Source organism: Vigna unguiculata, chromosome 9, assembly GCF_037176805.1.
Source record: "Vigna unguiculata cultivar grain cowpea cultivar isolate G323 ecotype 2 chromosome 9, ASM3717680v1, whole genome shotgun sequence".
Classification (NCBI taxonomy): Eukaryota; Viridiplantae; Streptophyta; class Magnoliopsida; order Fabales; family Fabaceae; genus Vigna; species Vigna unguiculata.
Window position 1 is genome coordinate 41,608,275 of NC_140800.1, and position 28,000 is coordinate 41,636,274.

Genomic DNA, 28,000 nt, shown 5'->3' on the forward strand with positions numbered 1-28,000 from the left:
TCGTATTATATTCCTTAAAATCATTCAAGTTGTTTTTTCTAGAAGGTTGATGCACAATTTTCTTTTAAGTATTTATTTTCATGCTTTATTCCATAAACCAGTGTTCAATATGTTTCAATATATCTCATAACAACTATGATTGCTTCTTTGTGTGTTCATTATATTGTCATGATAATTATTAATTATATGTCCACAAATTTCACATAAAAGACAGCAAATTTGATATTAATCACACCAATAATATGTTTGTTTAGATTTAACTTTGTATTCATTTTTACACACTTTTTGTATCTATCACAAATATACTTTCATAGACTATCTAATCATGACTAAGTATTTGGAAATTTTTTATGGAAAAATCATATTAATTTTACAATTTTATATTTTATAATTTATAAGTTTTAAATAATAATATTTTAATTAAAATACAAAATATTTTAATATTTACTATATTATAAAAAATTAATTAAAAAAATTAAATTTAAAAATAATTTAAAGCTTAATTAAACCTTAATTTTTTTATTTTTCTCTTCATAAGACTAATTTCATAAAGTTTAATTTTGATAAAGTTTAATTTTACCCAAAAAAACAATTTGCATAATGGTATGATTCACATGACATCACATATACCAGCACCCAACAAAAGAAGAGGAAGCAAAAAAGTCAAACCTAATTTCAACCATGATGGTTTAAGGAAAATCAAACGGTGGAAAATCAAACGGTGGAAAATGCGTATCCCAGACTAGGAAATATCGTGGGAATCAATGCGATGCGATCCACCCTATTCGTATACAACTTCGAACCCGAACTTGCCGCATGACGTGGTTGTTGTGGAACAGAAGATCCAGATCCTCCCAGAACCACGTGCACGCACAATGAGCCAAAGCGGAGAGCCACTGATCACATTCATATAGTAATCCAACGGCTAAAGAGAGTCAGCATGAAGAAAAAAACCTAATTTTGCTTGCATTGCAACCTATCCTATGAAAACAGAAAGAAGAAAAAACTACGTGCACTCATAATGGCCCAAGCCGAGAGCCACTGATTACATCAATTGTACTAATCCGACGGATAAAAAGGGTTAGCATGAAGAAAGAAACCTAGTTTTGCTTGCACTGTAACCTACCCTATGAAAACAGAATGAAGAAACAAAGGCGCAAGATTATTATCATACGCCAGGAGGGATGAGGCGATAAAAGAAAGAGGCGCACTGTGCTATCTTGCGCCCACGTTGTCCAAACCTGTTTGTGTGTGCTTTCATTCTCTCGCTTGCACCACATCTCTCTGCCTCCTCTCTCTGCGTCCAAGATTTCAATACTCGTGAGAAAACTACTAACACGAACAAGAAGAACAGGAACGAACAGAAGGAAAACGAAACAATGAAGCAAGCTTCGGCCGAGGCAGTTCCTTCGCTATCTTCCACGCCATCGTTCACGGAGGCGACGACATCGTCGTCATCATCCGCTGCTGCGGCGGAGGACCTGGCGGTAGGGTCACGGGACGGTGGCGGCGGCGCTCAGGAGACGGTGGCGGTGGATCGGCGAGGCGAGTACTCCGCTGTGTGTCGATGGACGGTGCACAATTTCCCGAGAATAAAGGCTAGGGCACTGTGGAGCAAATACTTCGAGGTAGGCGGTTACGATTGTCGGTTGCTAATATATCCCAAGGGTGACTCACAGGCGCTTCCAGGGTACATCTCCATCTACCTCCAAATCATGGACCCTCGCGGTACCTCCTCTTCCAAATGGGACTGTTTCGCGAGTTATAGGTTGGCAATCGTGAACGTCGCCGACGATTCCAAAACCATTCACCGCGATTCCTGGCACCGATTCTCCAGTAAGAAGAAATCGCACGGGTGGTGTGATTTCACACCCTCTTCCACTGTTTTCGACCCCAAATTGGGATACCTGTTCAATACGGATTCCGTTTTGATCACTGCGGATATTCTCATTCTCAATGAGTCCGTTAATTTCACCCGGGACAACAATGAGTTGCAGTCCTCCTCTTCATCCTCGTCCTCGACAAGTTCCTCCGTTGTTGCGGGTCCTGTGTCTGATGTGTTGAGTGGTAAGTTCACTTGGAAAGTGCATAATTTCAGTCTGTTTAAGGAGATGATCAAAACACAGAAGATAATGAGCCCGGTGTTCCCTGCGGGGGAGTGTAATTTGAGAATAAGTGTGTACCAAAGCTCTGTGAATGGGGTCGAGTATTTGTCTATGTGTTTGGAGAGCAAGGACACGGATAAGACTGTGGTGTTATCTGATAGGAGTTGTTGGTGTTTGTTTAGGATGTCTGTGTTGAACCAGAGGCCTGGTTCCAATCACATGCATAGGGATTCTTATGGCCGGTTTGCGGCTGATAATAAGAGCGGTGACAATACCAGCTTGGGATGGAATGATTACATGAAAATGTCAGATTTTATAGGTGTGGATTCGGGGTTTTTGGTGGATGACACCGCAGTTTTTAGCACCTCATTTCATGTGATCAAGGAGTTTAGCAGCTTCTCCAAGAATGGTTCTGTGATTGCCGGGAGAAGTGGGAGTGGTGCTAGGAAGTCTGATGGGCATATTGGAAAGTTCACTTGGAGAATTGAGAATTTTACTAGGTTGAAGGATTTGCTAAAGAAGAGGAAAATCACGGGGCTGTGCATCAAGAGCCGGAGGTTTCAGATTGGTAATAGGGATTGTCGACTTATTGTTTACCCTCGAGGTGTGCAATATTTTCGCTCTGCAAATCTATTTTCATTTTCTGTGAACTACTTTCTTAGGCTTATTAGTTAGCTATTAAATATTTGCGGTGTTTGTGAGTCAAAACTCCATTAGATGTGATCTTGTACGCATTTTAGTGCAATTATTGTCTATATTGGTAGAATTGAAAGGGCATTCTTGCTGCAATTTTATCAGCCTTTCTATCTTTGAAATTTTCATTGAATTTGATATTTCATGCTTGTAGTTGCATATCTACTGATACCACCATTAGCTTAATTGATAATCCAGATATTGGGTTTTGATGTGTGAATATAATAGTTACTCAGTATATTTAAAAACAGAGAATACTTTTAGTTTTTTTTTGAAAAATGGAGTCTGATGAATTTTTATGTGATTTTGATGCTATCAGGGCAGTCTCAGCCACCATGTCACCTTTCAGTGTTTCTTGAAGTTACAGATTCAAGAAATACTTCCAGTGATTGGAGTTGTTTTGTTAGTCATCGTTTATCAGTTGTGAACCAGAAGATGGAGGATAAATCTGTCACCAAGGAATCTCAGAACCGCTACTCAAAAGCTGCAAAGGATTGGGGTTGGCGTGAATTCGTGACTCTCACCAGTCTCTTTGATCAAGATTCAGGGTTTCTTGTCCAGGACACTGTCATATTCTCTGCGGAAGTTCTTATATTGAAGGAGACATCAATAATGCAGGATTTTACTGAGCATGATTCTGAGTTGAGCAGCAGTGGCTCTCCTCTGGATGCTGGCAAAAGAAGTTCATTTACATGGAAAGTTGAGAATTTCCTGTCTTTCAAGGAAATAATGGAGACACGAAAAATCTTCAGTAAATTCTTTCAAGCTGGTGGATGTGAACTTCGAATTGGTAGGTGTTCTTGCAAACATATATTATTTCCTGCATTTTATTCACTGGTAGTAGTAGCAGTAGTAAACTTTTATGTTTTTATTCGTTGATTAAGCTTACTTTTCCATGACCCAGGTGTATACGAGTCGTTTGACACGATATGTATTTATTTAGAGAGTGACCAGGCTGTTGGTAGTGATCCAGATAAAAATTTCTGGGTGAGATACAGGATGGCTGTTGTTAATCAAAAGAACCCAACCAAGACAGTTTGGAAAGAATCTTCTATCTGCACAAAGACGTGGAATAATTCTGTTTTGCAATTCATGAAGGTGTCTGATATGTTAGAAGTGGATGCAGGATTTCTTGTTCGTGACACTGTTGTTTTCGTATGTGAAATATTGGATTGCTGTCCATGGTTTGAGTTTTCCGATTTAGAGGTAAGTCCTTATGGATTGCTTGTCTTCGTGTTACATTGTACTTACAAATATTGTACATACAAATATCATTTAATAGAGGCCAGATATTCTTGCCCCATGTTTTAAGACTTTCCTCCTACCATCTATAGGATGACCTATTCTTGACTTTAGATAAGAGACTACATGTTATCCTGTATTCATAGTTATTGATTTGAACTGGCTCTTCTGCCTCTGACATGTCACTAATTTAACATATAATATCTTTTTTTATGACTCATTTTTAATGTAAGATCGGAACAAGCCAATTAGGAAATATGGCCTCTTCCTTGGAACTTTTGCTTGTGATTAGCCTGATAAGATGCATGGAACAAGCTGATAAGTCACGAGTTACAGAAGTTGATTAATGCTTCAGTTCATAATTTTGCATCCCTTGAACTTCTTATTGTACAATAAAAAATTGTAAGCAGATTTCTATCCCATACCTGAGCCATATGATATATTATGATTATGTCTTGTGTGAAAGATAAAAAATGGTTATATGTATTACATTTTAGCTTCTCACATGTTGTAAAATCGGGATTTTGTTATGGATTTTATAATACCTACTGGTTATATTAAATTTTGGTTGCTCTTATCATACGGTTGCAGACATATCATCTGTTTTTTTCTTCAATATTCAGGTTTTAGCATCAGAGGATGATCAAGATGCATTGACAACTGACCCTGATGAGCTCATTGACTCTGAAGACAGTGAAGGGATAAGTGGAGATGAGGAAGATATTTTCAGAAATCTTCTTTCCAGAGCTGGATTCCATTTAACATACGGAGATAATCCTTCTCAGCCACAAGTTACTTTAAGGGAGAAACTTCTAATGGATGCTGGTGCAATTGCAGGGTTTCTTACTGGTCTCCGAGTCTATCTTGACGATCCTGCAAAAGTGAAGCGCCTGCTTCTACCTACCAAGCTGTCTGGTAGTTGTGATGGGAAGAAGGCCACCAAAGCTGATGAATCTTCCCCAAGTTTGATGAATTTGCTGATGGGAGTTAAAGTTTTGCAGCAAGCTATCATAGATTTACTATTAGATATAATGGTTGAGTGCTGTCAACCTTCTGAAGTAGGCCCTGTTGCTGATTCTGTTGATGCATGTTCTAAACCTTCTCCGGATGGAAGTGGAGCTGCTAGTCCTCTTGAGTGTGAAAGAGAAAGTGGGGCAATGGAGTCTGCACGAGTTCCTGGTAATGAGAGATTGGATTCAGTTGTTGTAGAAAGCAGTAATACATCTGCTGTGCAGAGCTCTGATTTAAAAGGGAATGGTATTCAGGAAAAAGCTGTTCCTGGACATCCCATTTGTCCACCAGAGACATCTGCGACCGCATCAGAAAATGCATCATTTCGCTCAAAGGTACAACTTTTTTTAATGTCCGTTAGAGGTGTATTCTGTTACACATATCTTTGGTTTTGATTTTTGTGAATTTGAAACTTCAGACCAAGTGGCCAGAACAGTCTGAGGAGCTTTTAGGTTTGATTGTAAACTCATTAAGAGCTTTGGATGGGGCTGTTCCTCAAGGCTGTCCAGAACCAAGACGTCGGCCTCAATCTGCACAAAAAATTACTCTTGTATTGGACAAAGCTCCTAAGCATTTGCAAGCTGACCTGGTTGCTTTGGTACCTAAATTGGTTGAGCAGTCAGAACACCCACTTGCTGCCTATGCACTTCTTGAGCGTCTTCAAAAGACAGATGCAGAACCTGCTTTACGAATACCAGTGAGAAACTAATATTTTTTTTCCAAAATACCTTACTTGAATTGTTTAATCACATGCATTAATTAATTCAGGGAGCAATCCTAATTTAGTTACACTTGTGCTGCATTTCCACCTCTGTCAACGCTGAATATGGTTGCATTGGTTTTCTCCTATTGATGCTGTTCTATTTTTCAGGTTTTTGGGGCTCTTAGTCAATTGGAGTGTGGTAGTGAAGTTTGGGAACGCATTCTTTTTCAGTCATTTGAGCTTTTGACTGACTCAAATGATGAACCCCTTGCTACAACGATAGATTTTATATTCAAAGCGGCATCTCAATGTCAACACCTCCCTGAAGCAGTAAGCTTTGAAGATAAATAGTTGGGAATTGCACTATGTTACACTGTTTAGATTTTGATGCACTGTCTATGCAAAATTGTTCTTTACTATCATTCAATAATGCTTTGCTGCATCATTTAATGAGCTTTACATCTTGTGAAATTGTTAGTATTGTCAAAATCATTAAACAGGGTGCCAACTTAAAAATGGATGTTTAGTGTGCAAAAGTTGTAAGCAGACAAGTCATCAAATGTTTCAAGCATTTGTAACATGATTTCCCCTTATGCAGGTTAGGTCTGTTCGTGTCAGGCTGAAAAATCTAGGTCTTGAGGTGTCACCTTGCGTCCTTGATTTTTTGAGTAAGACTATAAATAGTTGGGGGGATGTTGCTGAAACCATACTTAGGGACATTGATTGCGACGATGACTATGGTGACAATTGCTCAGCTCTTCCATGTGGGATTTTCTTATTCGGAGAACATGGCACTTCTCCCAGTGGGCTGCATGTGATTGATGAGCAGGCTTATCAAGCTAGTCGTCATTTTTCTGATATTTATATACTGTTTGAGATGTTATCTATTCCTTGCCTTGTTGCTGAAGCTTCCCAAACATTTGAGAGAGCTGTAGCTCGAGGTGCAATAAGTGCTCAGTCTGTAGCCCTGGTATTGCAAAGCCGTCTTTCCCAAAGATTGAACAATAATGGAAGATATGTTTCTGAAAATTTCCAACATACAGATGGTGCTACAGAAGGAGATGCCTGTGAGCAATTGGGAGCTCAGAGGGATGATTACACTTCTGTTCTTGGCCTTGCTGAAAATTTGGCCCTCTCTAGAGATCCATGCGTGAAAGAATTTGTTAAACTGCTCTACATGATAATGTTTAGATGGTTTGCCAATGAATCTTATAGGGGGAGGATGCTGAAGAGGCTTGTTGACCGTGCCACTAGCAATACTGACAGTGGTCGTGAAGTAGATTTTGATTTGGATATATTGGTTACTTTGGTCTGTGAGGAGCAGGAGTTTATCAGGCCTGTTTTGAGTATGATGCGTGAAGTTGCTGAACTTGCAAATGTTGATAGGGCTGCACTATGGCACCAGTTGTGCGCTAGCGAGGATGAAATTATTCGCGTTCGTGAAGAAAGCAAAACTGAGATTTCTAATATGGCTAAGGAAAAATCTGTTATATCACAAAAGCTAAGTGAATCTGAAGTGACAAACAATCGATTGAAGGTATTTCATGTCTTAGTTGATAACATACTGTGGTTACCTCATGTTAATTGCTAATGGAGAATTTAGGTCTAACGCACTTCATGATTCAACAGTCTGAAATGAGGGCTGAGATGGATCGATTTTCTCGGGAAAAGAAGGAACTAGCTGAACAAGCTCAAGAAGTTGAGAGTCAGCTTGAATGGCTCCGCTCAGAACGAGATGATGAAATTGCAAAGCTCTCTGCGGAGAAAAAAGCTCTTCATGACCGTTTACATGATGCAGAGACGCAACTTTCTCAGTTGAAGTCTCGGAAACGTGATGAATTAAAGGTATTGTTCAAAAAGTTTGATTTTCTACATTGAAAAAAAAAAGATTGTGCAACTATGCTAATTTTAAAAGCTGTGCACTGCACAATAACTTTTATGCTTATGATGATTATTCTTACATTTTTTTGAGTGCATCTTGAAGGAGATACCATTTAAATTTTACTCATAGTTGGTGCATATGCATTTGCACTCTTCAGTATGAAATTGTCTACTTTTTTTGCTTTATCTGACTCTACCTCACCTGTGATTCTTGCTATGTTTCCCCCTCTTTCAGTCCTTCCTATAAACTCTGGTATGGGCGGATGTTATCCATGCTTTGTTATTGCCAATTCACGAAAGATGGTTTTAAGCTATTATTCTACTTAGTTTTTCAGCTGACAGGTTGCTCCTGTGTTAGGAAGGAGTTTGATCCTACCTGGTGCCATACGTCTAATTAAATATTAGTTTCAGTACACAGTCTGCTCTCATACTGTCCAACCTTCAAGGCCAAAGTTGTTTTTGTGTGTAAGGGCGTATTACTGGTATAAGTCATTCCTAGGCTTCCATTAATGGGGCTGGATCTACTCTAGCACCATATCCCTCCAGCTTGCTCCATCCTCTTTATCTGTCTCCTTCTTCATCTCTTTAACCTCACACTTACGCATTCTCTCCTCTCTCTCCCTCTCTCTCTCTCTCTCTCTCTCTCTCTCTCTATTTTTTGCTTGCTACAGAGGGGATCCAACTTGCCAATTAACCACATGAGTTTTTCAAAAGAGTTGGTCCTTGACTTGAATCATGAGCTATAAAGTTCTCTTTAGTCATACTTTATTTCATTTATCAAATTACTTTATAGAAAATATCATGATTAACTATTTTATATTCTCTTTTACTTGGTTGTCGATTATCATCAATAATCTCATTGGTGATATTTATGCATCAACATGTGTTTGAAATAATCCTATGGTGATGATATCCACATTTTTTTTCTGTGGCACTCTTAGAAATGGTGGGCCAGTGAAAGGAGCTTCATTTTGGTTCTGAGTTGATTAGTGTGGTTGTTTGGTTTATAAGATTTTACTTTACTTTTAATTACAAAACGTTACATTTGTTTTCATTTTGGTGCCAGTGAAATGATTTGTTTTCTATTTTCATTTCTGTTGAAAATCAATTGTTTTCATTTAGTGAAAACAACTTTTCATGGTTTTCTATTTTCTTTTTTCAATGTCTACTGTATAAACTTTGGAAAACAAGAAGAAAGTGAAAACAGCGTGGCTTTTTGTAAATTGTATCTAATGTTAAAACAGGAAATGAAAACAAGAAGTTTTATTTTTCAAATTAGATGACCCTTAATTTTTCATTGTGTATGATGGGCTCAAATTGAAAATTAATGCGAATTTTATTACATACAGAAAGTAGTCAAGGAGAAAAATGCCCTTGCTGAGAGATTGAAGAATGCTGAAGCTGCACGCAAGAGATTTGATGAAGAACTGAAAAGATTTGCGACAGAGAATGTGACTCGGGAGGAAATTCGGCAATCCCTTGAAGACGAAGTCCGTAGATTGACTCAAACGGTTGGGCAAACTGAAGGGGAAAAGCGTGAGAAGGAAGAGCAGGTTGCTAGGTGTGAAGCATATATTGATGGCATGGAATCAAAGTTGCAAGCTTGCCAGGTCTGTATTGACATAGAATTTGTACTTTTCTTACTGTTTTTATCTTTTGATAATTGTTTATTGCCTTATATGTTTTCATGTTGAACTTATATGATAGAGTTAATAATGTGTTTGTGTTGGTTGTGCAGCAATATATTCACACACTTGAGGCCTCACTCCAGGAGGAAATGTCAAGACATGCACCTCTATACGGCGCTGGTCTGGAGGCTTTGTCATTGAAAGAGTTGGAAACACTATCACGTATTCATGAAGATGGGCTTAGGCAGATCCATGCCATTCAACAGCGTAAAGGGAGTCCTGGTGGGAGCCCTCTTGTGAGTCCCCATGCTCTCCCTCACACCCATGGATTGTATCCAACTGCCTCCCTCCCTATGGCTGTGGGACTGCCTCCCTCAATCATCCCAAATGGTGTGGGGATCCACAGCAACGGCCATGTCAATGGTGCAGTTGGACCCTGGTTTAACCACTCTTGAATTCTCTCTCGCTCGGGTAATACAATGTTATTCTTTTCGAGTTATTTGTTTGGTATTTTGGCCGATAGAACTGTTGGAGCTGCCTTACAACAACAAATGTTAATCCAGTGGAACTATCAGTTGCAAATGCCGTACTCATTTGCGCCTACGTCTTTTTGAGGGGGAAATTATTACTTACAGGCTTTTTCATCTTTCCATAGTTATAGCTTACTCTTATTACATAGTTTGGCCGTATGGTTGATTCTATTTTTATCCCGGGCCACAGTTTAAGCGCTGTAAGAAGTCTTAACTCACTTTTTAATACGTAATCAACAAAGAAAATCCTTTTTCCTCTGGTTATGCGATTTAGGTATATTTAATTTTTCTTTTCACCAGTTTTGTAGTTACAAGGTATACTTAAATTCATTCCATTATATTGTGAAATGGGAATTTTTTTTTCTCATTCCTGGTATGTTTTGTTTCCAATTCTTGTATGATTTTCCTCAACCTTTTTCTTTATATAAATGTTTATACATGAGTTATACAAGTATAGTAGACAATCTCTATATGCACACTGTAGAAAGGGCTGCATATTCCATAAAATTGGTAAACACCTATCAGCATCTGTTTTTCTTTATGGGTCAGGTGATTCTTTGAAACAGACCTTAAAACTGGATGTTCTCTAACTCTCTATATATTTTGTTAATGGAGTGATAGTATTTTAAGAAAGAATAATTTAGTTAAGTACACCTTTATGGTCAAAACAAAGTATCTTAAATTTTTAGCAATTACTTGAAACAGAATGTTGTTCATTTTTAGCAACTAATATTGGGCTTAGAAGAAACAGAGGGCATATGAAGTTGGTTACTGGGGGTTATTGCTACTCCTACACTCCCCTCAAAGAAAACCTGAAATGATAAATACACCCAATTTTCCCTGTCAGTTTCTTTTATCACTCCATACTTTTCTGCACCTTCATAGGTGTGAAAAAGATCCAATTTGTTTATGGGCAATAAAATATATATTTAGAATTGCACAGTGTGAACCTGTATTTTGGATGAAATAGATCTAAAATGTATTTTTATATTACAAAATTCAGAAATTTTTTGAATTGTTAGACTACATTTCCGGAAATACATTTGGATTGAATAATTAAGAAATACAAAATATATTTTGAAATATAGAAATTCAAAATAAATTTTCAAATATTAAAATATATATTATATTTAATTTGAAAAATAAATCTGAATTATACAATTTAAAAAATATAATTTTTATTTGAAAATCTATTTTCAATTTGTATACTTTTCCAAACTCTACAATTAAAAAATATATAATGTATGAATATTTTGAAATTTCAAATGTCGATGCAATTGCATAAAGAAGTCAGAAGAGTGGAGAAAGAAATATGGTCTCTACTAATGGTTGTTGTTGCTACTATTCGTTTTGTTGTTGTTGGTGAGTCGTCAAAACTTGTGTTAGTTTTCTTTAGCTTTCTGACCGATTAAATTAAAAATATTATGACCTAAATTAAACTAGGTTAATTTTATCCTATCTATTTAATTCACTATTTAAATAAATTTAAGTCAACGCCTTATTAATTAAATAATAACAATATTTTAAAAACATTAAAAATATTTTATTAAAACAAATACTTACATTATAATTTATACATTTTTATATTTAAAACTAACATTAATTTCATATAATATTTTGACCCGTTAGTTTGATATAACATCGGAACAAGAAGTATAACATATTTAAAATGCCACCTAATTGGATAAACACAAATCTGACGACAATGATGGTAACGAGCAGCACCTCATGACTTTGCTGTGTCAGAAGAAAAATTGTTTAACAGTTTTGGACATTAGTGAGTCTTTGGACCTGAGTACATGTGAATAAAGTTAACGAATTTGATTATAAGTTACAAAAATTTATTTTTATTGTTTACATTATATGGATTAAAAAAATTGAAAAAGAAATAGGTCAAATAAGATCTTAATCTAAGTGGAGAACAATGAACAAATGAGTGGAAAACTGTATATTAGTTTTTGTACATTTTTTTTAAATACACTAATCAATTGTTATCCAATGATATATATATATATATATATATATATATATATATATATATATATATATATATTATATTTTATGTACCACGAATTTATTTACAAGTCACAAAAGAATGGGGAGCTGCTTATTATTTTTCGTACAAATTTTTAAAATTTATTATTTAATCTTTTTTTAGATGTACCACGAATTTGATTATAAGTTATCAAAGTCTACCCTTGTTGTTTGCACTAGGTAGCTAGCTGGCTTGAAGAAAAAAACAAATCAAATCAGATCTCAATCTAAGTGGGGAACAATGAACAAATGAGTGGAGAATTGCATTTTAATCTTTTTACAATCTATTTAAATATATCAATCAATTTTTTGTTTGTTATCCAATGAAATATATTTCTTATGTACCACAAATTTGTTTACAAGTCACAAAAATTATGAGGTCGTATTATTTTTCGTACAAATTTTTAAAATTTACTATTTAATCTTTTCGTTATCATCCTATGAGATAAACATGTCATGTACCACGAATTTGATTATAGGTTATAAAAATTTACCCTTATTGTTTCCCCTAGGTGGCTGGCTTGAAGAAAAAAACAGGTCAAATCATATCTTACTCTAAAAGTGGAAAACAATCAACAAATGATTAGGGAACTGCATATTACTTTTTGTACATTTTTTATAAATATACTAATCAATCTTTTATTTGTTATCCAATGACATATATCTCTTATGTATATGAATTTGCTTACAAGTCGTAAAAACCATGGGGATCACCGTATTATTTTTTCGTACAAATTTTAAAATGTACTATGTAATCTTATTTTTATCATCATATGGGATAAACATGTTATGTACCACAAATTTGATTATAGGTTATAAAAATCTACCCTTATTGTTTCCACAAGGTGGCTGACTTGAAGAAAAAAACAGGCCAAGTCATATCTTACTCTAAGTGGGAAACAATGAACAAATTATTGGGGAACTGCATATTACTTTTTTGTACATTTTTTTAAAATATACTAATCAATATTTTGTTAGTTATCCAATGACATATATATCTTATGTACACGAATTTCCTTACAAGTCGTAAAAACCATGGGGAGCTTCGTATTACTTTTCGTACAAATTTTTAAAATGTACTATTTAATCTTTTTTTATCATCCTATTGGATAAACATGTTATGTATAACAAATTTGATTATAGGTTATAAAAATCTACTCATATTATTTTCACAAGGTAGCTGACTTGAAGAAAAAACAGGTAAAATCATATCTTACTCTAAGTGGGAAACAATGAACAAATGATTGGAAACTGCATATTACTTTTTGTGCATTTTTTTAAATATACTAATCAATCTTTTGTTTGTTATCCAATGACATATATCTCTTATGTACACGAATTTGCTTACCAGTCATAAAAATCATGGGGAGCTCCGTATTATATTTTCGTACAAATTCTTAAAATGTATTATGTAATCTTATTTTTATCATCCTATGAGATAAACATGTTATGGACCAGAAATTTCATGATAGGTTATAAAAATCTACCTTTATTATTTTCACATTGTGGCTGGCTAGAAGAAAAGAACAGGCCAAATCAAATCTTAAGCTTTGTGGGGTATAATGAACAAAGAAGTGGGGAACTACATATTACTTTTTGTACCTTTTTTTTTTTAAAATATACTAATTAATCATTTGTTTGTTTTCCAATGACATATATCTCGTATGTACACGAATTTGCTCACAAATCATAAAAATCATGGAGAACTCCGTATTATTTTTTCGTATTATTTTTCGTACAAATTTTTAAAATGTACTATTTAATTTTATTTTTATCATCGTATGGGTTAAACATGTTATGTACCTAAAATTTGATTATAGGTTATAAAGATCTACTCTTATTATTTCCACAAGGTGGGTGGCTTGAAGAAAAAAACAGGCTAAATCATATCTTACTCTAAGTGGGAAACAATGAACAAATGATTGGGGAACTACATATTACTTTTTGTAAATTTTTGTAAATATACTAATCAATCTTTTATTTGTTATCAAATGACATAAATTTACATATTACTTTTTGTAAATTTTTTTAAATATACTAATCAATCTTTTATTTGTTATCAAATGACATACATATCTTATGTACACGAATTTGTTTACAAATTATAAAAATCACGGGGAGCTCCGTATTATTTTTTGTACAAATTTTTAAAATGTACTATTTAATTTTATTTTTATCATCCTATGATATAAACATGTTATGTACTACAAATTTGATTATAGGTTATAAAAATCTACCCTTATTATTTCCAGTAGGTGGTTGGCTTCAAGAAAAAAAAAATAGGCCCAATCGTATCTTACTCTAAGTGGGATACAATGAACAAATGATTGAGTAACTGCATATTACTTTTTGTACATTTATTTTAAATATACTAATCAATCTTTTGTTTGTTATCCAATGACATATATCTCTTATGTACAAGAATTTACTTACAAGTCATAAAAACTATGGGGAGCTCCGTATTATTTTTCGTACAAATTTTTAAAATGTACTATTTAATTTTATTTTTATCATCCTATGAGATAAACATGTTATGTACCACAAATTTTACCATTCGACTATATCCGCGTTTTCATTGTACTTGATATGCGATTCTATTTGTACAGAGATGGGCCTGATATTCTATTAGGGATAATGAAAAAGAAATTTAGATAATAGATATTGTCTATTGTCTCCCAAATAAAATATTTTCTATTACTATTCATTTTGTACATTTTGTACATTTTTTAAATATACTAATCAATCTTTTGTTTGTTATTCAATGGCATATATCTCCTATGTACACAAATTTCCTTACAAGTCATAAAAACCAGGGAGCTTCGTATTATTTTTTCGTATAGATTGTTAAAATGTACTATTTAATCTTATTTTTATCATCAACATGTTATGTACACCCAGAGGCCAATGTTTAAAGGGGCAGGGAGGGGCCATGGCCCCCCTCCAAATTTTGAATTTTTTTAAATTATATATATATATATATATATATATATATATATATATATATAATATTAAAATTTTATTAAATTTTTTAAATCATAGGTAATATATTTTAGGAATTGATGAAAATTAAATGATGTATTTAATGTTAATAGATAATAAAGAATAAAAATATTTAGGTTTAATTTCTCATTTGGTTTCTATTTTTGTCAATAAATTGACATTAAGATTATATTAATCACATTAACAAACCAAATCATTCATATTAAGAGTTTCAATTTTAATGAAAGAATCATCTACCCATTTCAAGAAATTTAAGTAAAAGACTAAATTGCATAATTTTTTCAAAATTTTAGGACCAAATTGAGACTAAAAAGATTAGAGGACCAACTTAACATTTTTAAACGAAACATAAATCAATACTTAAACCAAATATTTATTATTATAATTTTTATTTTCCTTCTTATTCTCTTTTTAGTTTTTTCACAAATTATAATAATCTCTTATCTCATATATTTTCTTTTTGTATTTTAAGAAAAAAAAGTTAGACACAAAATTATTTTTGCTTTCATTTCTTATTTATCCTCTTCTTTTCTTGTCTCTTGTCTCACTTGATAATGAAAACATTATTTTTTATCTCATTAGCTTTTTGTTTATTCATTTTTCATGAATATAGAAAAAAAATGTATCATGTATTTTTTTATAATTGATTTTTAATTGTGACTTAACTATAATATATTTTTCTTTTAATAATTATGTGTCCCAATTTTTTATTAAATTATGATAAATTGTTTTTTAATATTATGTACAAAAAATATATATTGATAAAGAATAAAAAAATAAATTCATTATTAAAAAATGATTAAAAAAGGAAACTATTGATGAAAACAAGATAAATTATACTTCTTCACATATTTTGAAACATTATAATCAAATTGTTTAGTAGAGAAGCAATTTTTTAAACCTTTATACTAATGACCAAATATAATGATCTCAAAATTATATTTAGGGATGTCAACGGGGCGGGTAGGGTACGGATAGTAGCTCCCCCGTACCCTACCCGCTGGATAAATATTCGCCCCGTACCCGTATCCATATCCGTCGGGTATCCGTTATGCGGGTACCCGCCTATTTTTTTCATACCCGCGGGTATCCACGGGTACCCACGGATATTTACAAAATTATTTAAAAAATAAATATTTAATCATAAATTCAAATAAAACGAAATAAAATACATCTGTGTCATAAATTTTAAAAAAAGTTCAAATAAATTAAAGTCTATACAAGTCCAAATAATTATAAAAGTAATTATAAAATGACTTTCAACACAATAAAATTTTTTTAATTAGTGTTTTTATAAAAAAAAGTCCATTTTCTCCAATTGATTCCTAAAAAATAAACAAAATAAACAAATAATAAACCTCAATTGCCACATGTGAAGTATTCTTATTTTGATTCCATCATTTGACAACAAGCATACCATAAACATCATTGTCTATATAGGATTTCATGTATATGCCCAATTTCAAATAAAGGAAAGAGAAGAATGTCAAGGGATGTACTTAGAAGAAGACAACATACCAATACTTAAAGTTTGAAGAATGAAGATAGAAGACAAGATGTGCAACTTAAACAAAATTAAGCCAACTAATATATATATATATATATATATATATATATATATATATATATATATATATATATATATATATATATATATATATATGTGTGTGTGTGTGTGTGTGTCCATTTTTAATATCTGTTTCCTACCCGTTGCGGGTTTTATCCGTGGATACCCGCGGGTACGGATTTTTTTGACATCCCTAATTATATTACTTTGGTCCCTTCAACATTTTTAGTCAAGATCCGCCACTGTGTACCACGAAATTGATTATAGGTTATAAAATTCTACCTTTGTTATTTCCACTAGATGACTGGCTTGAACAAAAAAACAGGTCAAATCAGATCTTAATCTTTGTGGGGAATTATGATGAAAGGAGTGGGCAACTGTATATTACTTTTTATACATTTTTTTGTAAAATATACTAATCAGTCTTTTGTTTGTTATCCAATGACATATATCCCTTATGTACACGAATTTGCTTACAAGTCATAAAAATCATGGGGAGCTCCGTATTACTTTTCGTACAAATTTTTAAAATGTAATATTTAATCTTATTTTGATCATCCTATGGGATAAACATGTTATGTATCACGAATTTGATTATAGGTTATAAAAGTCTATCCTTATTGTTTTTTTAAATATACTAATCAATCTTATGTTTGTTATCCAATGACATATATCTCTTATGTACACGAATTTGCTTACAAACCATAAGAACAATTGTTCGTACAAATTTTTAAAATGTACTATTTTATTTTATTTTTATCATGGATAAACATGTTATGTACCACAAATTTGATTATAGGTTATAAAAATATACCCTTATTATTTCCACAAGCTGGCTAGCTTGAAGAAAAAAACAGGCCAAATCATATCTTACTCTAAGTGGGAAACAATGAACAAATGATTGGGGAACCACATATTTACATTTTTTTTAAATATACTAATCATTCTTTTGTTTGTTATCCTTTGAGATATATTATGTACACGAATTTGCTTTACAAGTCATTAAAACCATGGGGAGTTCCGTGTTATTTTTTCTTACAAATTTTTAAAATGTACTATTTAATCTTATTTTTATCATCCTATGGGATAAACATGTTATATACCACGAATTTGACTATAGGTTATAAAAATCTACCCTTATTGTTTTCATGTGGTTGGCTTCAAGAAAAAAAAAAGGCCAAATCAGATCTTAAGCTAAGTGGAAAAAATGAACAAATGATTGGGAACTGCATATTATTTTTTGTACATTTTTTTTAAATATACTAATCATCTTTTTTTGTTATCCTTTGACATATATCACTTATGTACACGAATTTGCTTACAAGTCATAAAAATCATGGGAACTCCATATTATTTTTTCTTACAAATCTTTAAAATGTACTATTTAATCTTATTTTTATCATCCTATAGGATAAACATGTTATGTACTACGAATTTGATTATAGGTTATAAAAATCTATCCTTATTCTTTTCACTATGTGGCTGGCTTCAAGAAAAAAAAAAAGCAGATCTTAATCTCTGTGGGTATATTAAATAAAGAAGTAGGGAATTGCATATTACTTTTTGTACATTTTTTTTTAAATATGCTAATCAATCTTTTTTTTGTTATCCAATGACATATATCTCTTATGTACACAAATTTGCTTACAAGTCGTAAATACTATGGGTAGCTTTGTATTATTTTTGATACAAATTTTTAAAATGTACTATTTAATCTTATTCTTATCAGATAAACATGTTATGTCCCACATCATATCTTACTCTAGGTGGGAAACAATGAACAAATGATTGGGCAACTGCATATTACTTTTTGTACTTTTTTTTAAATATACTAATTAATGTTTTGTTTGTTATCCAATGACATATATCTCTTAATAATTATTTATATAAGTTTGTGTTAATGTTAATCATCATTTAATAAATTTTATTAATTTTTCTCTCAAATAATTATATCCGGTTAAACCATTGTGTTACAGGCTATATGTTTTATACGAAACTAATGAGACATTACAAGAAAGAAAAACCATGCCTATAATTCCTTGAAAAAGAAGCAAGTGCCATAATTTTTTTAGTATGTATGGTCATATAACTTTGTGAGCGGATCCTGTTGTATCTTTCGTTTATTTTTCTAAAAAAAAAAATTGTGTCCCTTTCGAATTAATATTTCAAGATAGTCGTCATAAATACAAACTTTACCATACTCATAACTTGGACCGCACAGCAAAATATGATATGATTATTATTTTGTGCAACTACGAAATTATTTGGTTACCTTTTTGTTTCTTTTAGCATATGAAGGAGACAAGGTTAAAAAACATGTTACGCTATAAAGAAGTCGAATAAAAAAACAATAGGACGAAAGCAAAAGAAAATAAAAGAAAAAGAACATATTTCTTTCTTCATTAATTGGACAATACTCATCATCTCAGTTGAGCAGGGGTACATGGATTACTTTCTCAATAATCAATGAATGTTCACATCTCATTTGTATTTTTTTTATTATAATAATAATAATAACACAAATTTGGTTGATTAATAAATTAACATCTAGTTCTCGCTTCATTACCCGCGTTTCATATATGTAACTAACTAATCAACAATAGACACATGATTTTTCTCTTTTTTCTTCACAATCACATTGTTCCAACAAACATGGTCTGAAAAGTGAAAACCATGCTTCAGCTAAACAACATTGGGAATAAAAGCGAAGCAGTTTCAAGATTTGCGATTAGCGTTTGCCATAGAGATTAATTAATTTATCTTGCGAAAATGGGATTCTTCAGCGGCATGATTCTCGGTATCGCCATTGGTATCGTGATGATCATCGGTTTCGCTCGTCACGAGAGCGTTCGATCCAAACGTCGCTCCGATTTGGTATATCCGCATTCATTTCATCTTAACTGTTTCTTCCATTCCAGTTCATAAAATAATAAGAAGAATAATAAAAATAATACGAATCTTTTGAAGTCGTTTTCAATTGTTCTTGTTGCGGGTTAATTTTCGTGAATCTGTTTTAGGCGAAGACGATAGCAGTGTTTGCGAGAATGACAGTGGAAGATTCCAGAAAACTTTTGCCTCCTAAGTTCTATCCATCATGGGTGGTCTTCACACAGAGACAGAAGTTGAGTTCATTTACACATACACTTTTACTTGCTACATCAACTTTCAGTATTTTTTATCTGGGTTCTGATATTAATTTGTTCATTATCTGCAGTTAAATTGGCTTAATGTCCAACTCACGAGGATTTGGCCATATGTTGATGAGGTACTTTACTTTTGTTATAGTTTTCATTTATCAACTTTATTGTTATGTATATTCGTGGTGAAAATGCAATGTGGAAATGTATATAGGCAGTGTCAGAGTTGATAAGAACCAGTGTGGAACCAATTCTTGAACAATATACACCGGTTGTTTTGGCTTCTCTCACCTTCTCCAAGTTGACCCTTGGCACTGTGGCTCCACAATTTACAGGTTTGCTGCATTATTATTATTATTATACATTTGAAATATGAATATGGTAATTAATTTTGTGACTAATGGATGGAGCTTTTGTTTTGTACTTGCAATTGCGTGCTCTATTTCATCATTTTCATGCTCATTACCAGTTTGAACAAAGTGAAGCGAGCCCGACTGGTCTTCACTTGATTAAATTGTTGGTTCTGTTCATCCTTGTAATAGCAAACGTGTTCTTCTTGAAATTTCTAGGAGTTACTATTCTTGAAGAGGATAGTGGGCCTGATGGTGTGACTATGGATATTGAGATGCAATGGGATGGTAACCCGAATATCGTTCTTGACATCAAAACCCGAGTTGGTGTCGTACTTCCTGTACAGGTGATACACAAACCATTGCCCACCTATCACATTTTTGCATGCTGATATAATATTTACATTCACCAATATTATACTTTAATATTAGGCAGTCCATATATCTGTTTCTCTTTGATTCCTTTTATTGTCGAGGATAAGATGCCTCTACGAAGTTGTAAATTTTATGCAGCTGATTATCTCATCATCCATGCTAGTTATCAACCACAAAGGATGCTGAATAAATTGCCTCATCGGATTATTATCTAAATGTTGTCTCATAAAAAATAATCGTACATTACACATTTTTTGAAAGGAATACAAAGAAAATTGTATTTGTATTTCGCAAATTAATGGAAGTCTGTCATGCTAGTTCTGGTAAATATTGTCAACTTTCAACTTCATTATTTATCCACACAAGTTTGTCTCCATATAGGCTTTAAGCAATGTATATTTAAGTGCATGTTATTCTGTTTTCTAATACAGACAGATTAGACTTCTATCTTTATCAGAGTATTTGTATACTTTTCATGATGAATTAAGTGGACTGTGCAACTCAATCTGTTAGTGACATAATTAATGAGTCGATATATGTTGACACTTATTGAAGTTATTCTTATCATTCTATTCTTTCTCTTTCCTGGTAACTTGTGTATATAGGTAAAAGATATTGGATTCACTGGGGTTTTCAGGTTGATCTTCAAACCACTAGTGAATGAGTTTCCGGGTTTCGGAGCTGTTTGTTTTTCCTTGAAAGAAAAGGTGAGTTACAATGTCTTGTAACATTTGCTTTTACCGGTAAGATTAAAAAAAAAAAGAACATTTCAAAATTTATTTGGTCCAAGAAATATTCAACAATTTGAAGGAAGGATAATTCATACGAGATTATATAATGGAATATCCTCTCTTTGATCAAGTAACTGCAAACGTGCATGGGTTCAGGGCAGGGCAAGATATCAGTAACAAGATGCAGATTCGTACTTGGGATAAATAGCTTTTTTATGTCATTTCTGTGATGTCACAATGTGGCTTGTTCAAATATGCGTAATCTACAAAATCAAGCTGTTTCTAAAATTCCTTCCTATTTTTCTTTGTTCTGGCAACAGAAAGATCTGGATTTTACTCTGAAGGTTATTGGTGGTGATTTATCAGCCTTACCGGGAGTATCTGATGCAATAGAGGTACGAAGTAAATCACATGTTTACGGTACTTTTGTTTTTCCTTTGATTTTTTTTACGTTAGATCGCCGAAGGTATATTACAAAATAAGTAAGTCATGTATCTCTAATCTTCAGGTGTTGGATCTCCTAGTTATGCGATAAAATAATAATCAGGCATTATAGTTTTCAATGATGTTGATATTACTTTATCAATAACATATATTAATGTTAGTTTTACAGTATCATCCCTTTACGAATTATTAAGTACTGTGAGTAGTTTACTAACTTTTACAACAATATTCATGTATACGTAAGATTGGGGTTAGCGAGTTTCAATTGTCGAACTTATCTAAACAAAGAAGGTGGTGTATTTAGAAGATTAAATGCACTTAAAAATATTGATCAGTAAAATGGTTAAAAATTATAATAGAAGAAGTAAATATATGTTTAACACAGCTAATGATAATCACAATTATTAATATTTATTATTATACTTTATTCTGAGAAGGGTATTATATTCCATTTAGATTTTAGCCAAATTATTTATAAAGGTAAGGATATATGGAGCAATGCAATTCAAATGCATTGTAATTCATAACGTGGAGAAAGTATAATCACTTACTACAATTAGGCTTTATTATCAATTCGCATTGCATTGTCCATTTTCATTCCGCACTCTAACTAGGTAATAAACACTTCTGTCATTTATCAAGGAAACGATTAGAGATGCGATTGAAGACTCTATAACTTGGCCTGTGCGCCAAATTATACCCATTTTACCTGGAGATTACAGGTACGCAAAAGTTCATTCTCTCTTTCTTCCAAAAGTAGAAAAATATTTTTTTATTACCTTATCTTCGAGCACTTAAAAAAATAGAAAATGATATTTTGACAAATATCCTACCTACTTTTAGGGATAATGCTACTAATAAAAACAAAAAATTATAATCCAAAAGAAAAATAGAAAAAAAATAGATATTAAATAATTGCATAAATTTCTTGTGTTATCAAATTAATGATAATTTTATAATAACAACGTATAAAAGTGAGTTAATTGAGTTCATGCAAATCGAACTCGAAACAAATAGAGTAAGTACCTAAGAATCCATTAAATTGCGCACCAACCCACTTTTCACCAATCAACAACTGAGAATGAAGAAATGTCTAGGACTGAACTTTTTTCTTAAAATATCAACTCGAAACAAATAAGAGTCAACCTTTTATTGAAGCTGTCTAGTGACTCATCTAAAAACACTTTATATTCTTTTTTCTTCATCTTATTCTAAACTTTTTCTTAATTATTGAAGCCAAACTTGCTTTTGATAAGATGTTAAGAATGCAAATGCAATATATACTACGAAGAACAAAGAAAAATAGTGCTAGGCACTTGCTCTAAGGCCTATAAGAAATATTGGATCAGTGATGTAACCCAACCATCACGTAAGATTTAGCGAAAGTTTAGAAACTAAAGGGATTCATCACCTGTAACATGAGTATATGTGTTTGATAATATTTCAATATCCTTCTCTTAATTTGAGTGCGTGTTTGTTTCTTTCTCTTCCAGTAATCTAGAGTTGAAACCGGTTGGAATACTGGAAGTTAAACTTGTGCAAGCAAGGAACTTAACAAATAAAGATTTGATTGGGAAGTCCGATCCCTATGCTGTCCTTTTTGTACGCCCGCTTCGTGCCAGAACCAAAAGCAGTAAAGTAGTGGTAAGACAACTTTTTTTTCCAATGGAAGCTTCATTTACATTTTTCTTTGATTATTTATTGAATTATTATTGTGTGTGATTGTAATCCAACTGCGCCCGGGCTTGTTCAGAACAACCAGTTGAGTCCAATATGGAATGAACACTTTGAATTCACTATTGAAGATGCGGCAACGCAGCACTTGACCATAAGAATTTTCGATGATGAAGGCATTCAGGCTTCTGAACTTATTGGCTGTGCCAAAGTTTCACTGCAGGAGCTCGAACCTGGTAAAGTCAAGGATGTATGGCTTAAGCTGGTTAAGGATTTGGAGATCCAAAGAGATAACAAATACAGGGGTGAGGTAAGAACGTATATTCTTTAGCGTCTTCGTAACATTCATCTACCATTCTATCTAATTGATCAATGCCAATAGCAATTTTTTACAGAAATTCCCCGGTGGCATGGGTAGAATAACCAAAGTGCTTTCAAGTTTATTAATTTATAGACTCTCCCTATACTATAGGCATCGAATCTGGCCTTTTCTTCAATGCTTGCAGTTTAGTTTTCTTGTCTTATACTCATAATGAGAAGGGGGAGTAATATTGTACTCGTTCAAATTCGATTTTTGTAAAAAGCCAAATTCGTATTAGGTGAGTCGATAATTGTTATTCCGACACATAAATATATACCCTATATATGTAGGTGCATTTGGAGCTCTTGTACTGCCCAATTGGAGTGGAAAGCGCCATCAAGAACCCTTTTGACCCTGATTTCTCATTAACCTCGTTGGAGAAGACCCTCAAGAGTGGTGAGGGAGAGGATGAAGATCCTACAGGGTCACGTAAGAGAAGCAACGTGATCGTAAGAGGGGTTCTATCTGTCACGGTGATTTCAGCTGAAGACTTACCAGTAGTGGACTTAATGGGCAAGGCTGATCCATTTGTTGTCCTTAGTTTGAGAAAAACAGAAAAAAAACTCAAGACCAGAGTAAGATTTTCGACATTTTTTGCATAATGCTTTTGCTACGTTAGTTTTTTTAATTCGTTATAATTGGGTGAATAGCGAGATGAATTCAAATGATTAAATAGATTAGAATTGTGAGATAGTTAAAATAAAAGGTATCAGAATTTTTTGTTTTGAATTTACTTGACGAACAGATAATGAATCTTTCTTGTATTCCCAGGTTGTAAATGAATCCCTAAACCCAGTTTGGAATCAAACATTTGATTTTGTTGTGGAGGATGGCTTACACGAAATGTTAATTCTGGAAGTCTACGATCATGATACGTTTGGCAAGGTGATACTTCCTGAATTTGTTTTGTTCCTTCTGAGTACTGCTTGAATTTGAAACATTTAATAACCTCCTCTGACAAATAAATTTATGTTGCCATAATCTTTATATACCCACCTTTCTTCTGCTCCTACAGAGCGGTTTAGGGAGCTTATGCTCGTGGTTTTATAAATTGAACAAATCATTGCTTAAATGAAAAAGCAAGAAAAAAAAGGTGCCTATAGGGCGCTTGGTGCATGTTTGGAAACTCCTTTTATCATCTACATCTCCATCTCATCATATCCTTCTGCGTTCTTAAATCAGTATCGATTGGAGTGTTATGGTAAAAGCATGATTATTTCAGGAAAAAATTGGAAGAGTGATCTTAACACTGACTAAGGTCATCTTAGAAGGAGAATACAATGAAACTTATCCTCTAGATGGAGCTAAATCCGGAAACATTTCTTTATATTTGAAGTGGACTCCGCAGCACAAATTCCGGGATACTTAGAGCCCTAATTTACGTATTTATTCTAGTTCATATTTTTAATGTATTATTGTTATTTATTATTATTTTGATCATTTAGATTCGACAAACTCTTTCGGTTTTTGGTTGATCGTCGAAGAAGCCTCCTATAATTCTAGGAGAAAATGAGAATGGTATCTACAAAGCAAAGTATTACATTTTTGTGTAAATATAGGCTATTTATATCATATTACTATAATTTTATTTTCTTGAAGTGTTTTATTTTGGTGAAAGAGGCTTTATCGGATTATTATGAATTACGTATGTATAAAGTGTTCTTGAAATATTTATCTCCATTTATGCATAGATTATAATATTTATGATTGAGCACCCAAAATAATTGTGGCCAGTACGCATTCTAGATTTGATTTTGACACAATAGAAATTATGTAGTACAGTCTTTAACTACTGTCAATTTATCAAACAGCCTAGAATTCAGGATATGTGTCACGATGTCAAGTATGCTCTGATTTATTCTGATACTTATATTGAAATTTAACTTCACAATAATTTTTCATCTATCTATTTACTAGTATGTTTCGGACGTACTATAATAATGTATTTTTAAATTGTGTTTTAATTATTTTACAAATATTTTATACTACACTCAAAACAAAATATATTTATCTAATAAGAGGTAAAGATGTCACTATATTCAAATCTATAAAAATAAAAAAAAAAAGTTACAATCAAATATTTATCATCAACACAATTTATCTCATTACAAAAAATATATTAAATATTCCTTCCGCATTGTAAAACAAAATCATCTCATTTCAACAACAAAACGATATTCTTTCTTGTTTTCACTGTTTCTCGACAAGTTCGAATATAGGTCTTGTTTAGGTTGGGATTAGGTGAAAAGGGAAAAAAAATATAATATAACACTTAAAAAGAAGTATATTATTTAAGACACTTATTACAATATTTTACAATTTATTTTTATTTAATACAATTTTTAAGAATTCCTATCAATTATACTGAAAGCATTCATTACTACTATTAGTTTAAAAAAATTAATTACACTCCATATCTAGAATCTACAACAACAATCATAATATTTCTAGTTTTGGAGTAATAATTCCTTAAGGCTCTGTGCATGGTTAAAAAAGTTTTATAATTTTGAAAAAAAAATATCTATTTAAAGATATTATATATGTGCCCTTTTATTTCCTTTGACAGAAAATAACAAAAATAAAGATAAATCAGTAGATAATCGCTCCCTTTTTCCAAAATAAAAACAATTACACTAAATAACCTTCTAAAACATTATAAGAAAACCATTGTTCTTTCAAAAGAGATCAATTATGAAATACATAGAATGGTGAATTTCATCCTTCAAAATGTATAGAGATCGAATCTAGTAATAAAATTTAAATAAATCAATACAACATTTTTGAAAATAATTTTCCTCTTTTATACTATGTTTTTTACTTCAGATGAAATTCACAGTAATGTATAAAGATATATTGAAAAATATATACATTTCCGGACATTAAACATATAATGTAAAAATGCAAAAGCAAACAAAATTTGAATGAAGATAAAAGGAATATAGAATTAGTGAATTCATACCTAAGAGGAATGGTTGCTGGTTTGTGTTGATGATTTGGACTGATAGTTGCCATCAGTCACCATCTGATCTTCCATTCTTGTCTTTTTCAATTTCTGTTTTTTCTTCTTTCCCTTTCTTTCTCCTCTCTTCTACTTCCTTCCACACTCCAAAACGCACACACAAATCAGATCAACTGAATTTCCTTCAGTCTCTGTCTGTCTCTCATGGATGATCCTCCCAAACACCGCCTCCTAACTCTCCTAAACGCTCTCAAAGAAGCTTCCAAAGCACTTCACACCAACTCCAACCCTTTCTCCTTCCTCTTCCCAACAGATTCCAGCGCCGCCATTGACACGCTCCTCGACCTCGAAGCCAAGGCCCACGCCGCCTTCTCCTCCGACCCGAACCTCAGCAATCTCTCCCGCATCCTCTCCTCCCTGCCCACCCTAATCGATAAACTCCACAAGCATCGCGGCTACTTCCCACGATCCCTCCTCCAACGTCACCTCACCAAATGCAAGATATCCCACCTCGCCAGCGCCATCCAGTCCGAAATCCAAAAGTACATCGACCGCGTCGCCGTTCGCGATCTCGTCGACGCGCTGCAGGAGCCGCCGTTGCGGCACGACGAAGAACAGCGCCAGCTCAAGGCTCTCGCCGAGTTCCGCCAGAGACTCTCCCAGGGCTTCGATTTAGAGTTCCAGGACCTGGTTCTGCGCGCGAAGGTGTTCACGCTCTTGGAGTGCGTGCTGTTCGAGAAGTCGAATTCGAGTTCGAAGCGCGTGAAAGAGGAAGCTGCCATGACCATAGCAGCGCTGGTGAAGTTCAACAAGAACGTGTTCGTCGGGCTGGTGCTGATGGGCCCCACCATCAAGGCCTTGATAGCGATGGCTTCCGAGTGCTCCGTTCGCGTTCTGTCGTCGCTGATTAATTTCATTCGAAGCCCTTTGGTTGATGAGATTCTGTGCAGCGGAGAGATCCCCAAAATTATAGGGTTTCTGCGTTCGATGGAATTAGGGCTTCGCGTTGCGGCGTTGGAGTGCGTTTTGGAATTGGGATATATAGGGAGAAGGGAAGTGGTGGAAGCGATGGTGAAAGAGGGAGTGGTTGAAATTCTAATGGACTTGCAAAGAGAGGGGTGTAGTGAGTGTGATTGTGATTTGGCGTTTGGGAATTGTGTTTCGAGGTTTGCGATTCAAGTGGAAGTAGGCGAGGGTTTAAGCGCGGAAGAGAAAAGAGAGGTTAAATCAGAAATACTGAGGATTGTGAAGGAAGTTTCGGCGACTGAGGCAGAGTTTGCGACTGTTAGCGCTGAAATTCTGTGGGGTTCTTCGCCTTAAATTGTCCACCTTTTCTATTCAACGTGTTGGTCTGAACTCTAAGTTTGGTTGAGAATTTATTCGTGTGTATATCAGAACAATAAAACCAAGGTGGATTTTTGAGGTTGTGCTAGATTCACTAGTATTCATATAAAATCAGCACATTTCACCTTTTTGTATCTCCTACAAAGTCCCAGATATTTCAATCAATTGCAGTGATCCAATCAAACTGGCTTCTTATAATTCATAACTAAAACTAGAAAAATAAAAGAATTC

General features: G+C 33.4%; 3 protein-coding genes across 3 annotated transcripts; all 3 read left to right on the top strand.

Moving 5' to 3' along the window:
- Positions 1–1,209: 1,209 nt before the first annotated feature.
- On the top strand, positions 1,210–10,057 carry LOC114163879 (TRAF-like family protein). Its single transcript, XM_028048254.2, has 10 exons — positions 1,210–2,709; positions 3,118–3,588; positions 3,703–4,004; positions 4,664–5,386; positions 5,470–5,748; positions 5,923–6,084; positions 6,353–7,291; positions 7,384–7,599; positions 8,985–9,245; positions 9,374–10,057. Exons 1-10 carry the CDS (start codon positions 1,380–1,382, stop codon positions 9,716–9,718), a joined length of 5,028 nt encoding a protein of 1,675 aa, XP_027904055.1. The 5' UTR covers positions 1,210–1,379; the 3' UTR covers positions 9,719–10,057.
- An 8,918-nt stretch (positions 10,058–18,975) lies between these two features.
- LOC114164128 (synaptotagmin-4-like) lies at positions 18,976–25,020 on the top strand. The gene is made up of 13 exons (XM_085667004.1): positions 18,976–19,268; positions 19,412–19,514; positions 19,607–19,659; positions 19,746–19,866; positions 20,101–20,228; positions 20,862–20,963; positions 21,308–21,382; positions 22,074–22,153; positions 22,925–23,075; positions 23,185–23,415; positions 23,757–24,041; positions 24,238–24,351; positions 24,689–25,020. Exons 1-13 carry the CDS (start codon positions 19,164–19,166, stop codon positions 24,833–24,835), a joined length of 1,695 nt encoding a protein of 564 aa, XP_085523130.1. The 5' UTR covers positions 18,976–19,163; the 3' UTR covers positions 24,836–25,020.
- A 618-nt stretch (positions 25,021–25,638) lies between these two features.
- LOC114164129 (uncharacterized) lies at positions 25,639–27,903 on the top strand. Its single transcript, XM_028048663.2, has one exon. It carries the CDS (start codon positions 26,630–26,632, stop codon positions 27,743–27,745), a length of 1,116 nt encoding a protein of 371 aa, XP_027904464.1. The 5' UTR covers positions 25,639–26,629; the 3' UTR covers positions 27,746–27,903.
- The last annotated feature ends 97 nt before the right edge of the window (positions 27,904–28,000 follow it).

Coding starts and splice junctions, on each gene's coding strand:
- LOC114164129 (XM_028048663.2), top strand. CDS start 26,630: ATGGATGATCCTCCCAAACACCGCCTCCTAACTCTCCTAAACGCTCTC.
- LOC114164128 (XM_085667004.1), top strand. CDS start 19,164: ATGGGATTCTTCAGCGGCATGATTCTCGGTATCGCCATTGGTATCGTG. Junction 21,383..22,073: donor GAGTATCTGATGCAATAGAG/GTACGAAGTAAA, acceptor TCATTTATCAAG/GAAACGATTAGAGATGCGAT. Junction 24,042..24,237: donor AAAAAAAACTCAAGACCAGA/GTAAGATTTTCG, acceptor TTGTATTCCCAG/GTTGTAAATGAATCCCTAAA.
- LOC114163879 (XM_028048254.2), top strand. CDS start 1,380: ATGAAGCAAGCTTCGGCCGAGGCAGTTCCTTCGCTATCTTCCACGCCA. Junction 5,749..5,922: donor AACCTGCTTTACGAATACCA/GTGAGAAACTAA, acceptor TCTATTTTTCAG/GTTTTTGGGGCTCTTAGTCA. Junction 7,600..8,984: donor GGAAACGTGATGAATTAAAG/GTATTGTTCAAA, acceptor TATTACATACAG/AAAGTAGTCAAGGAGAAAAA.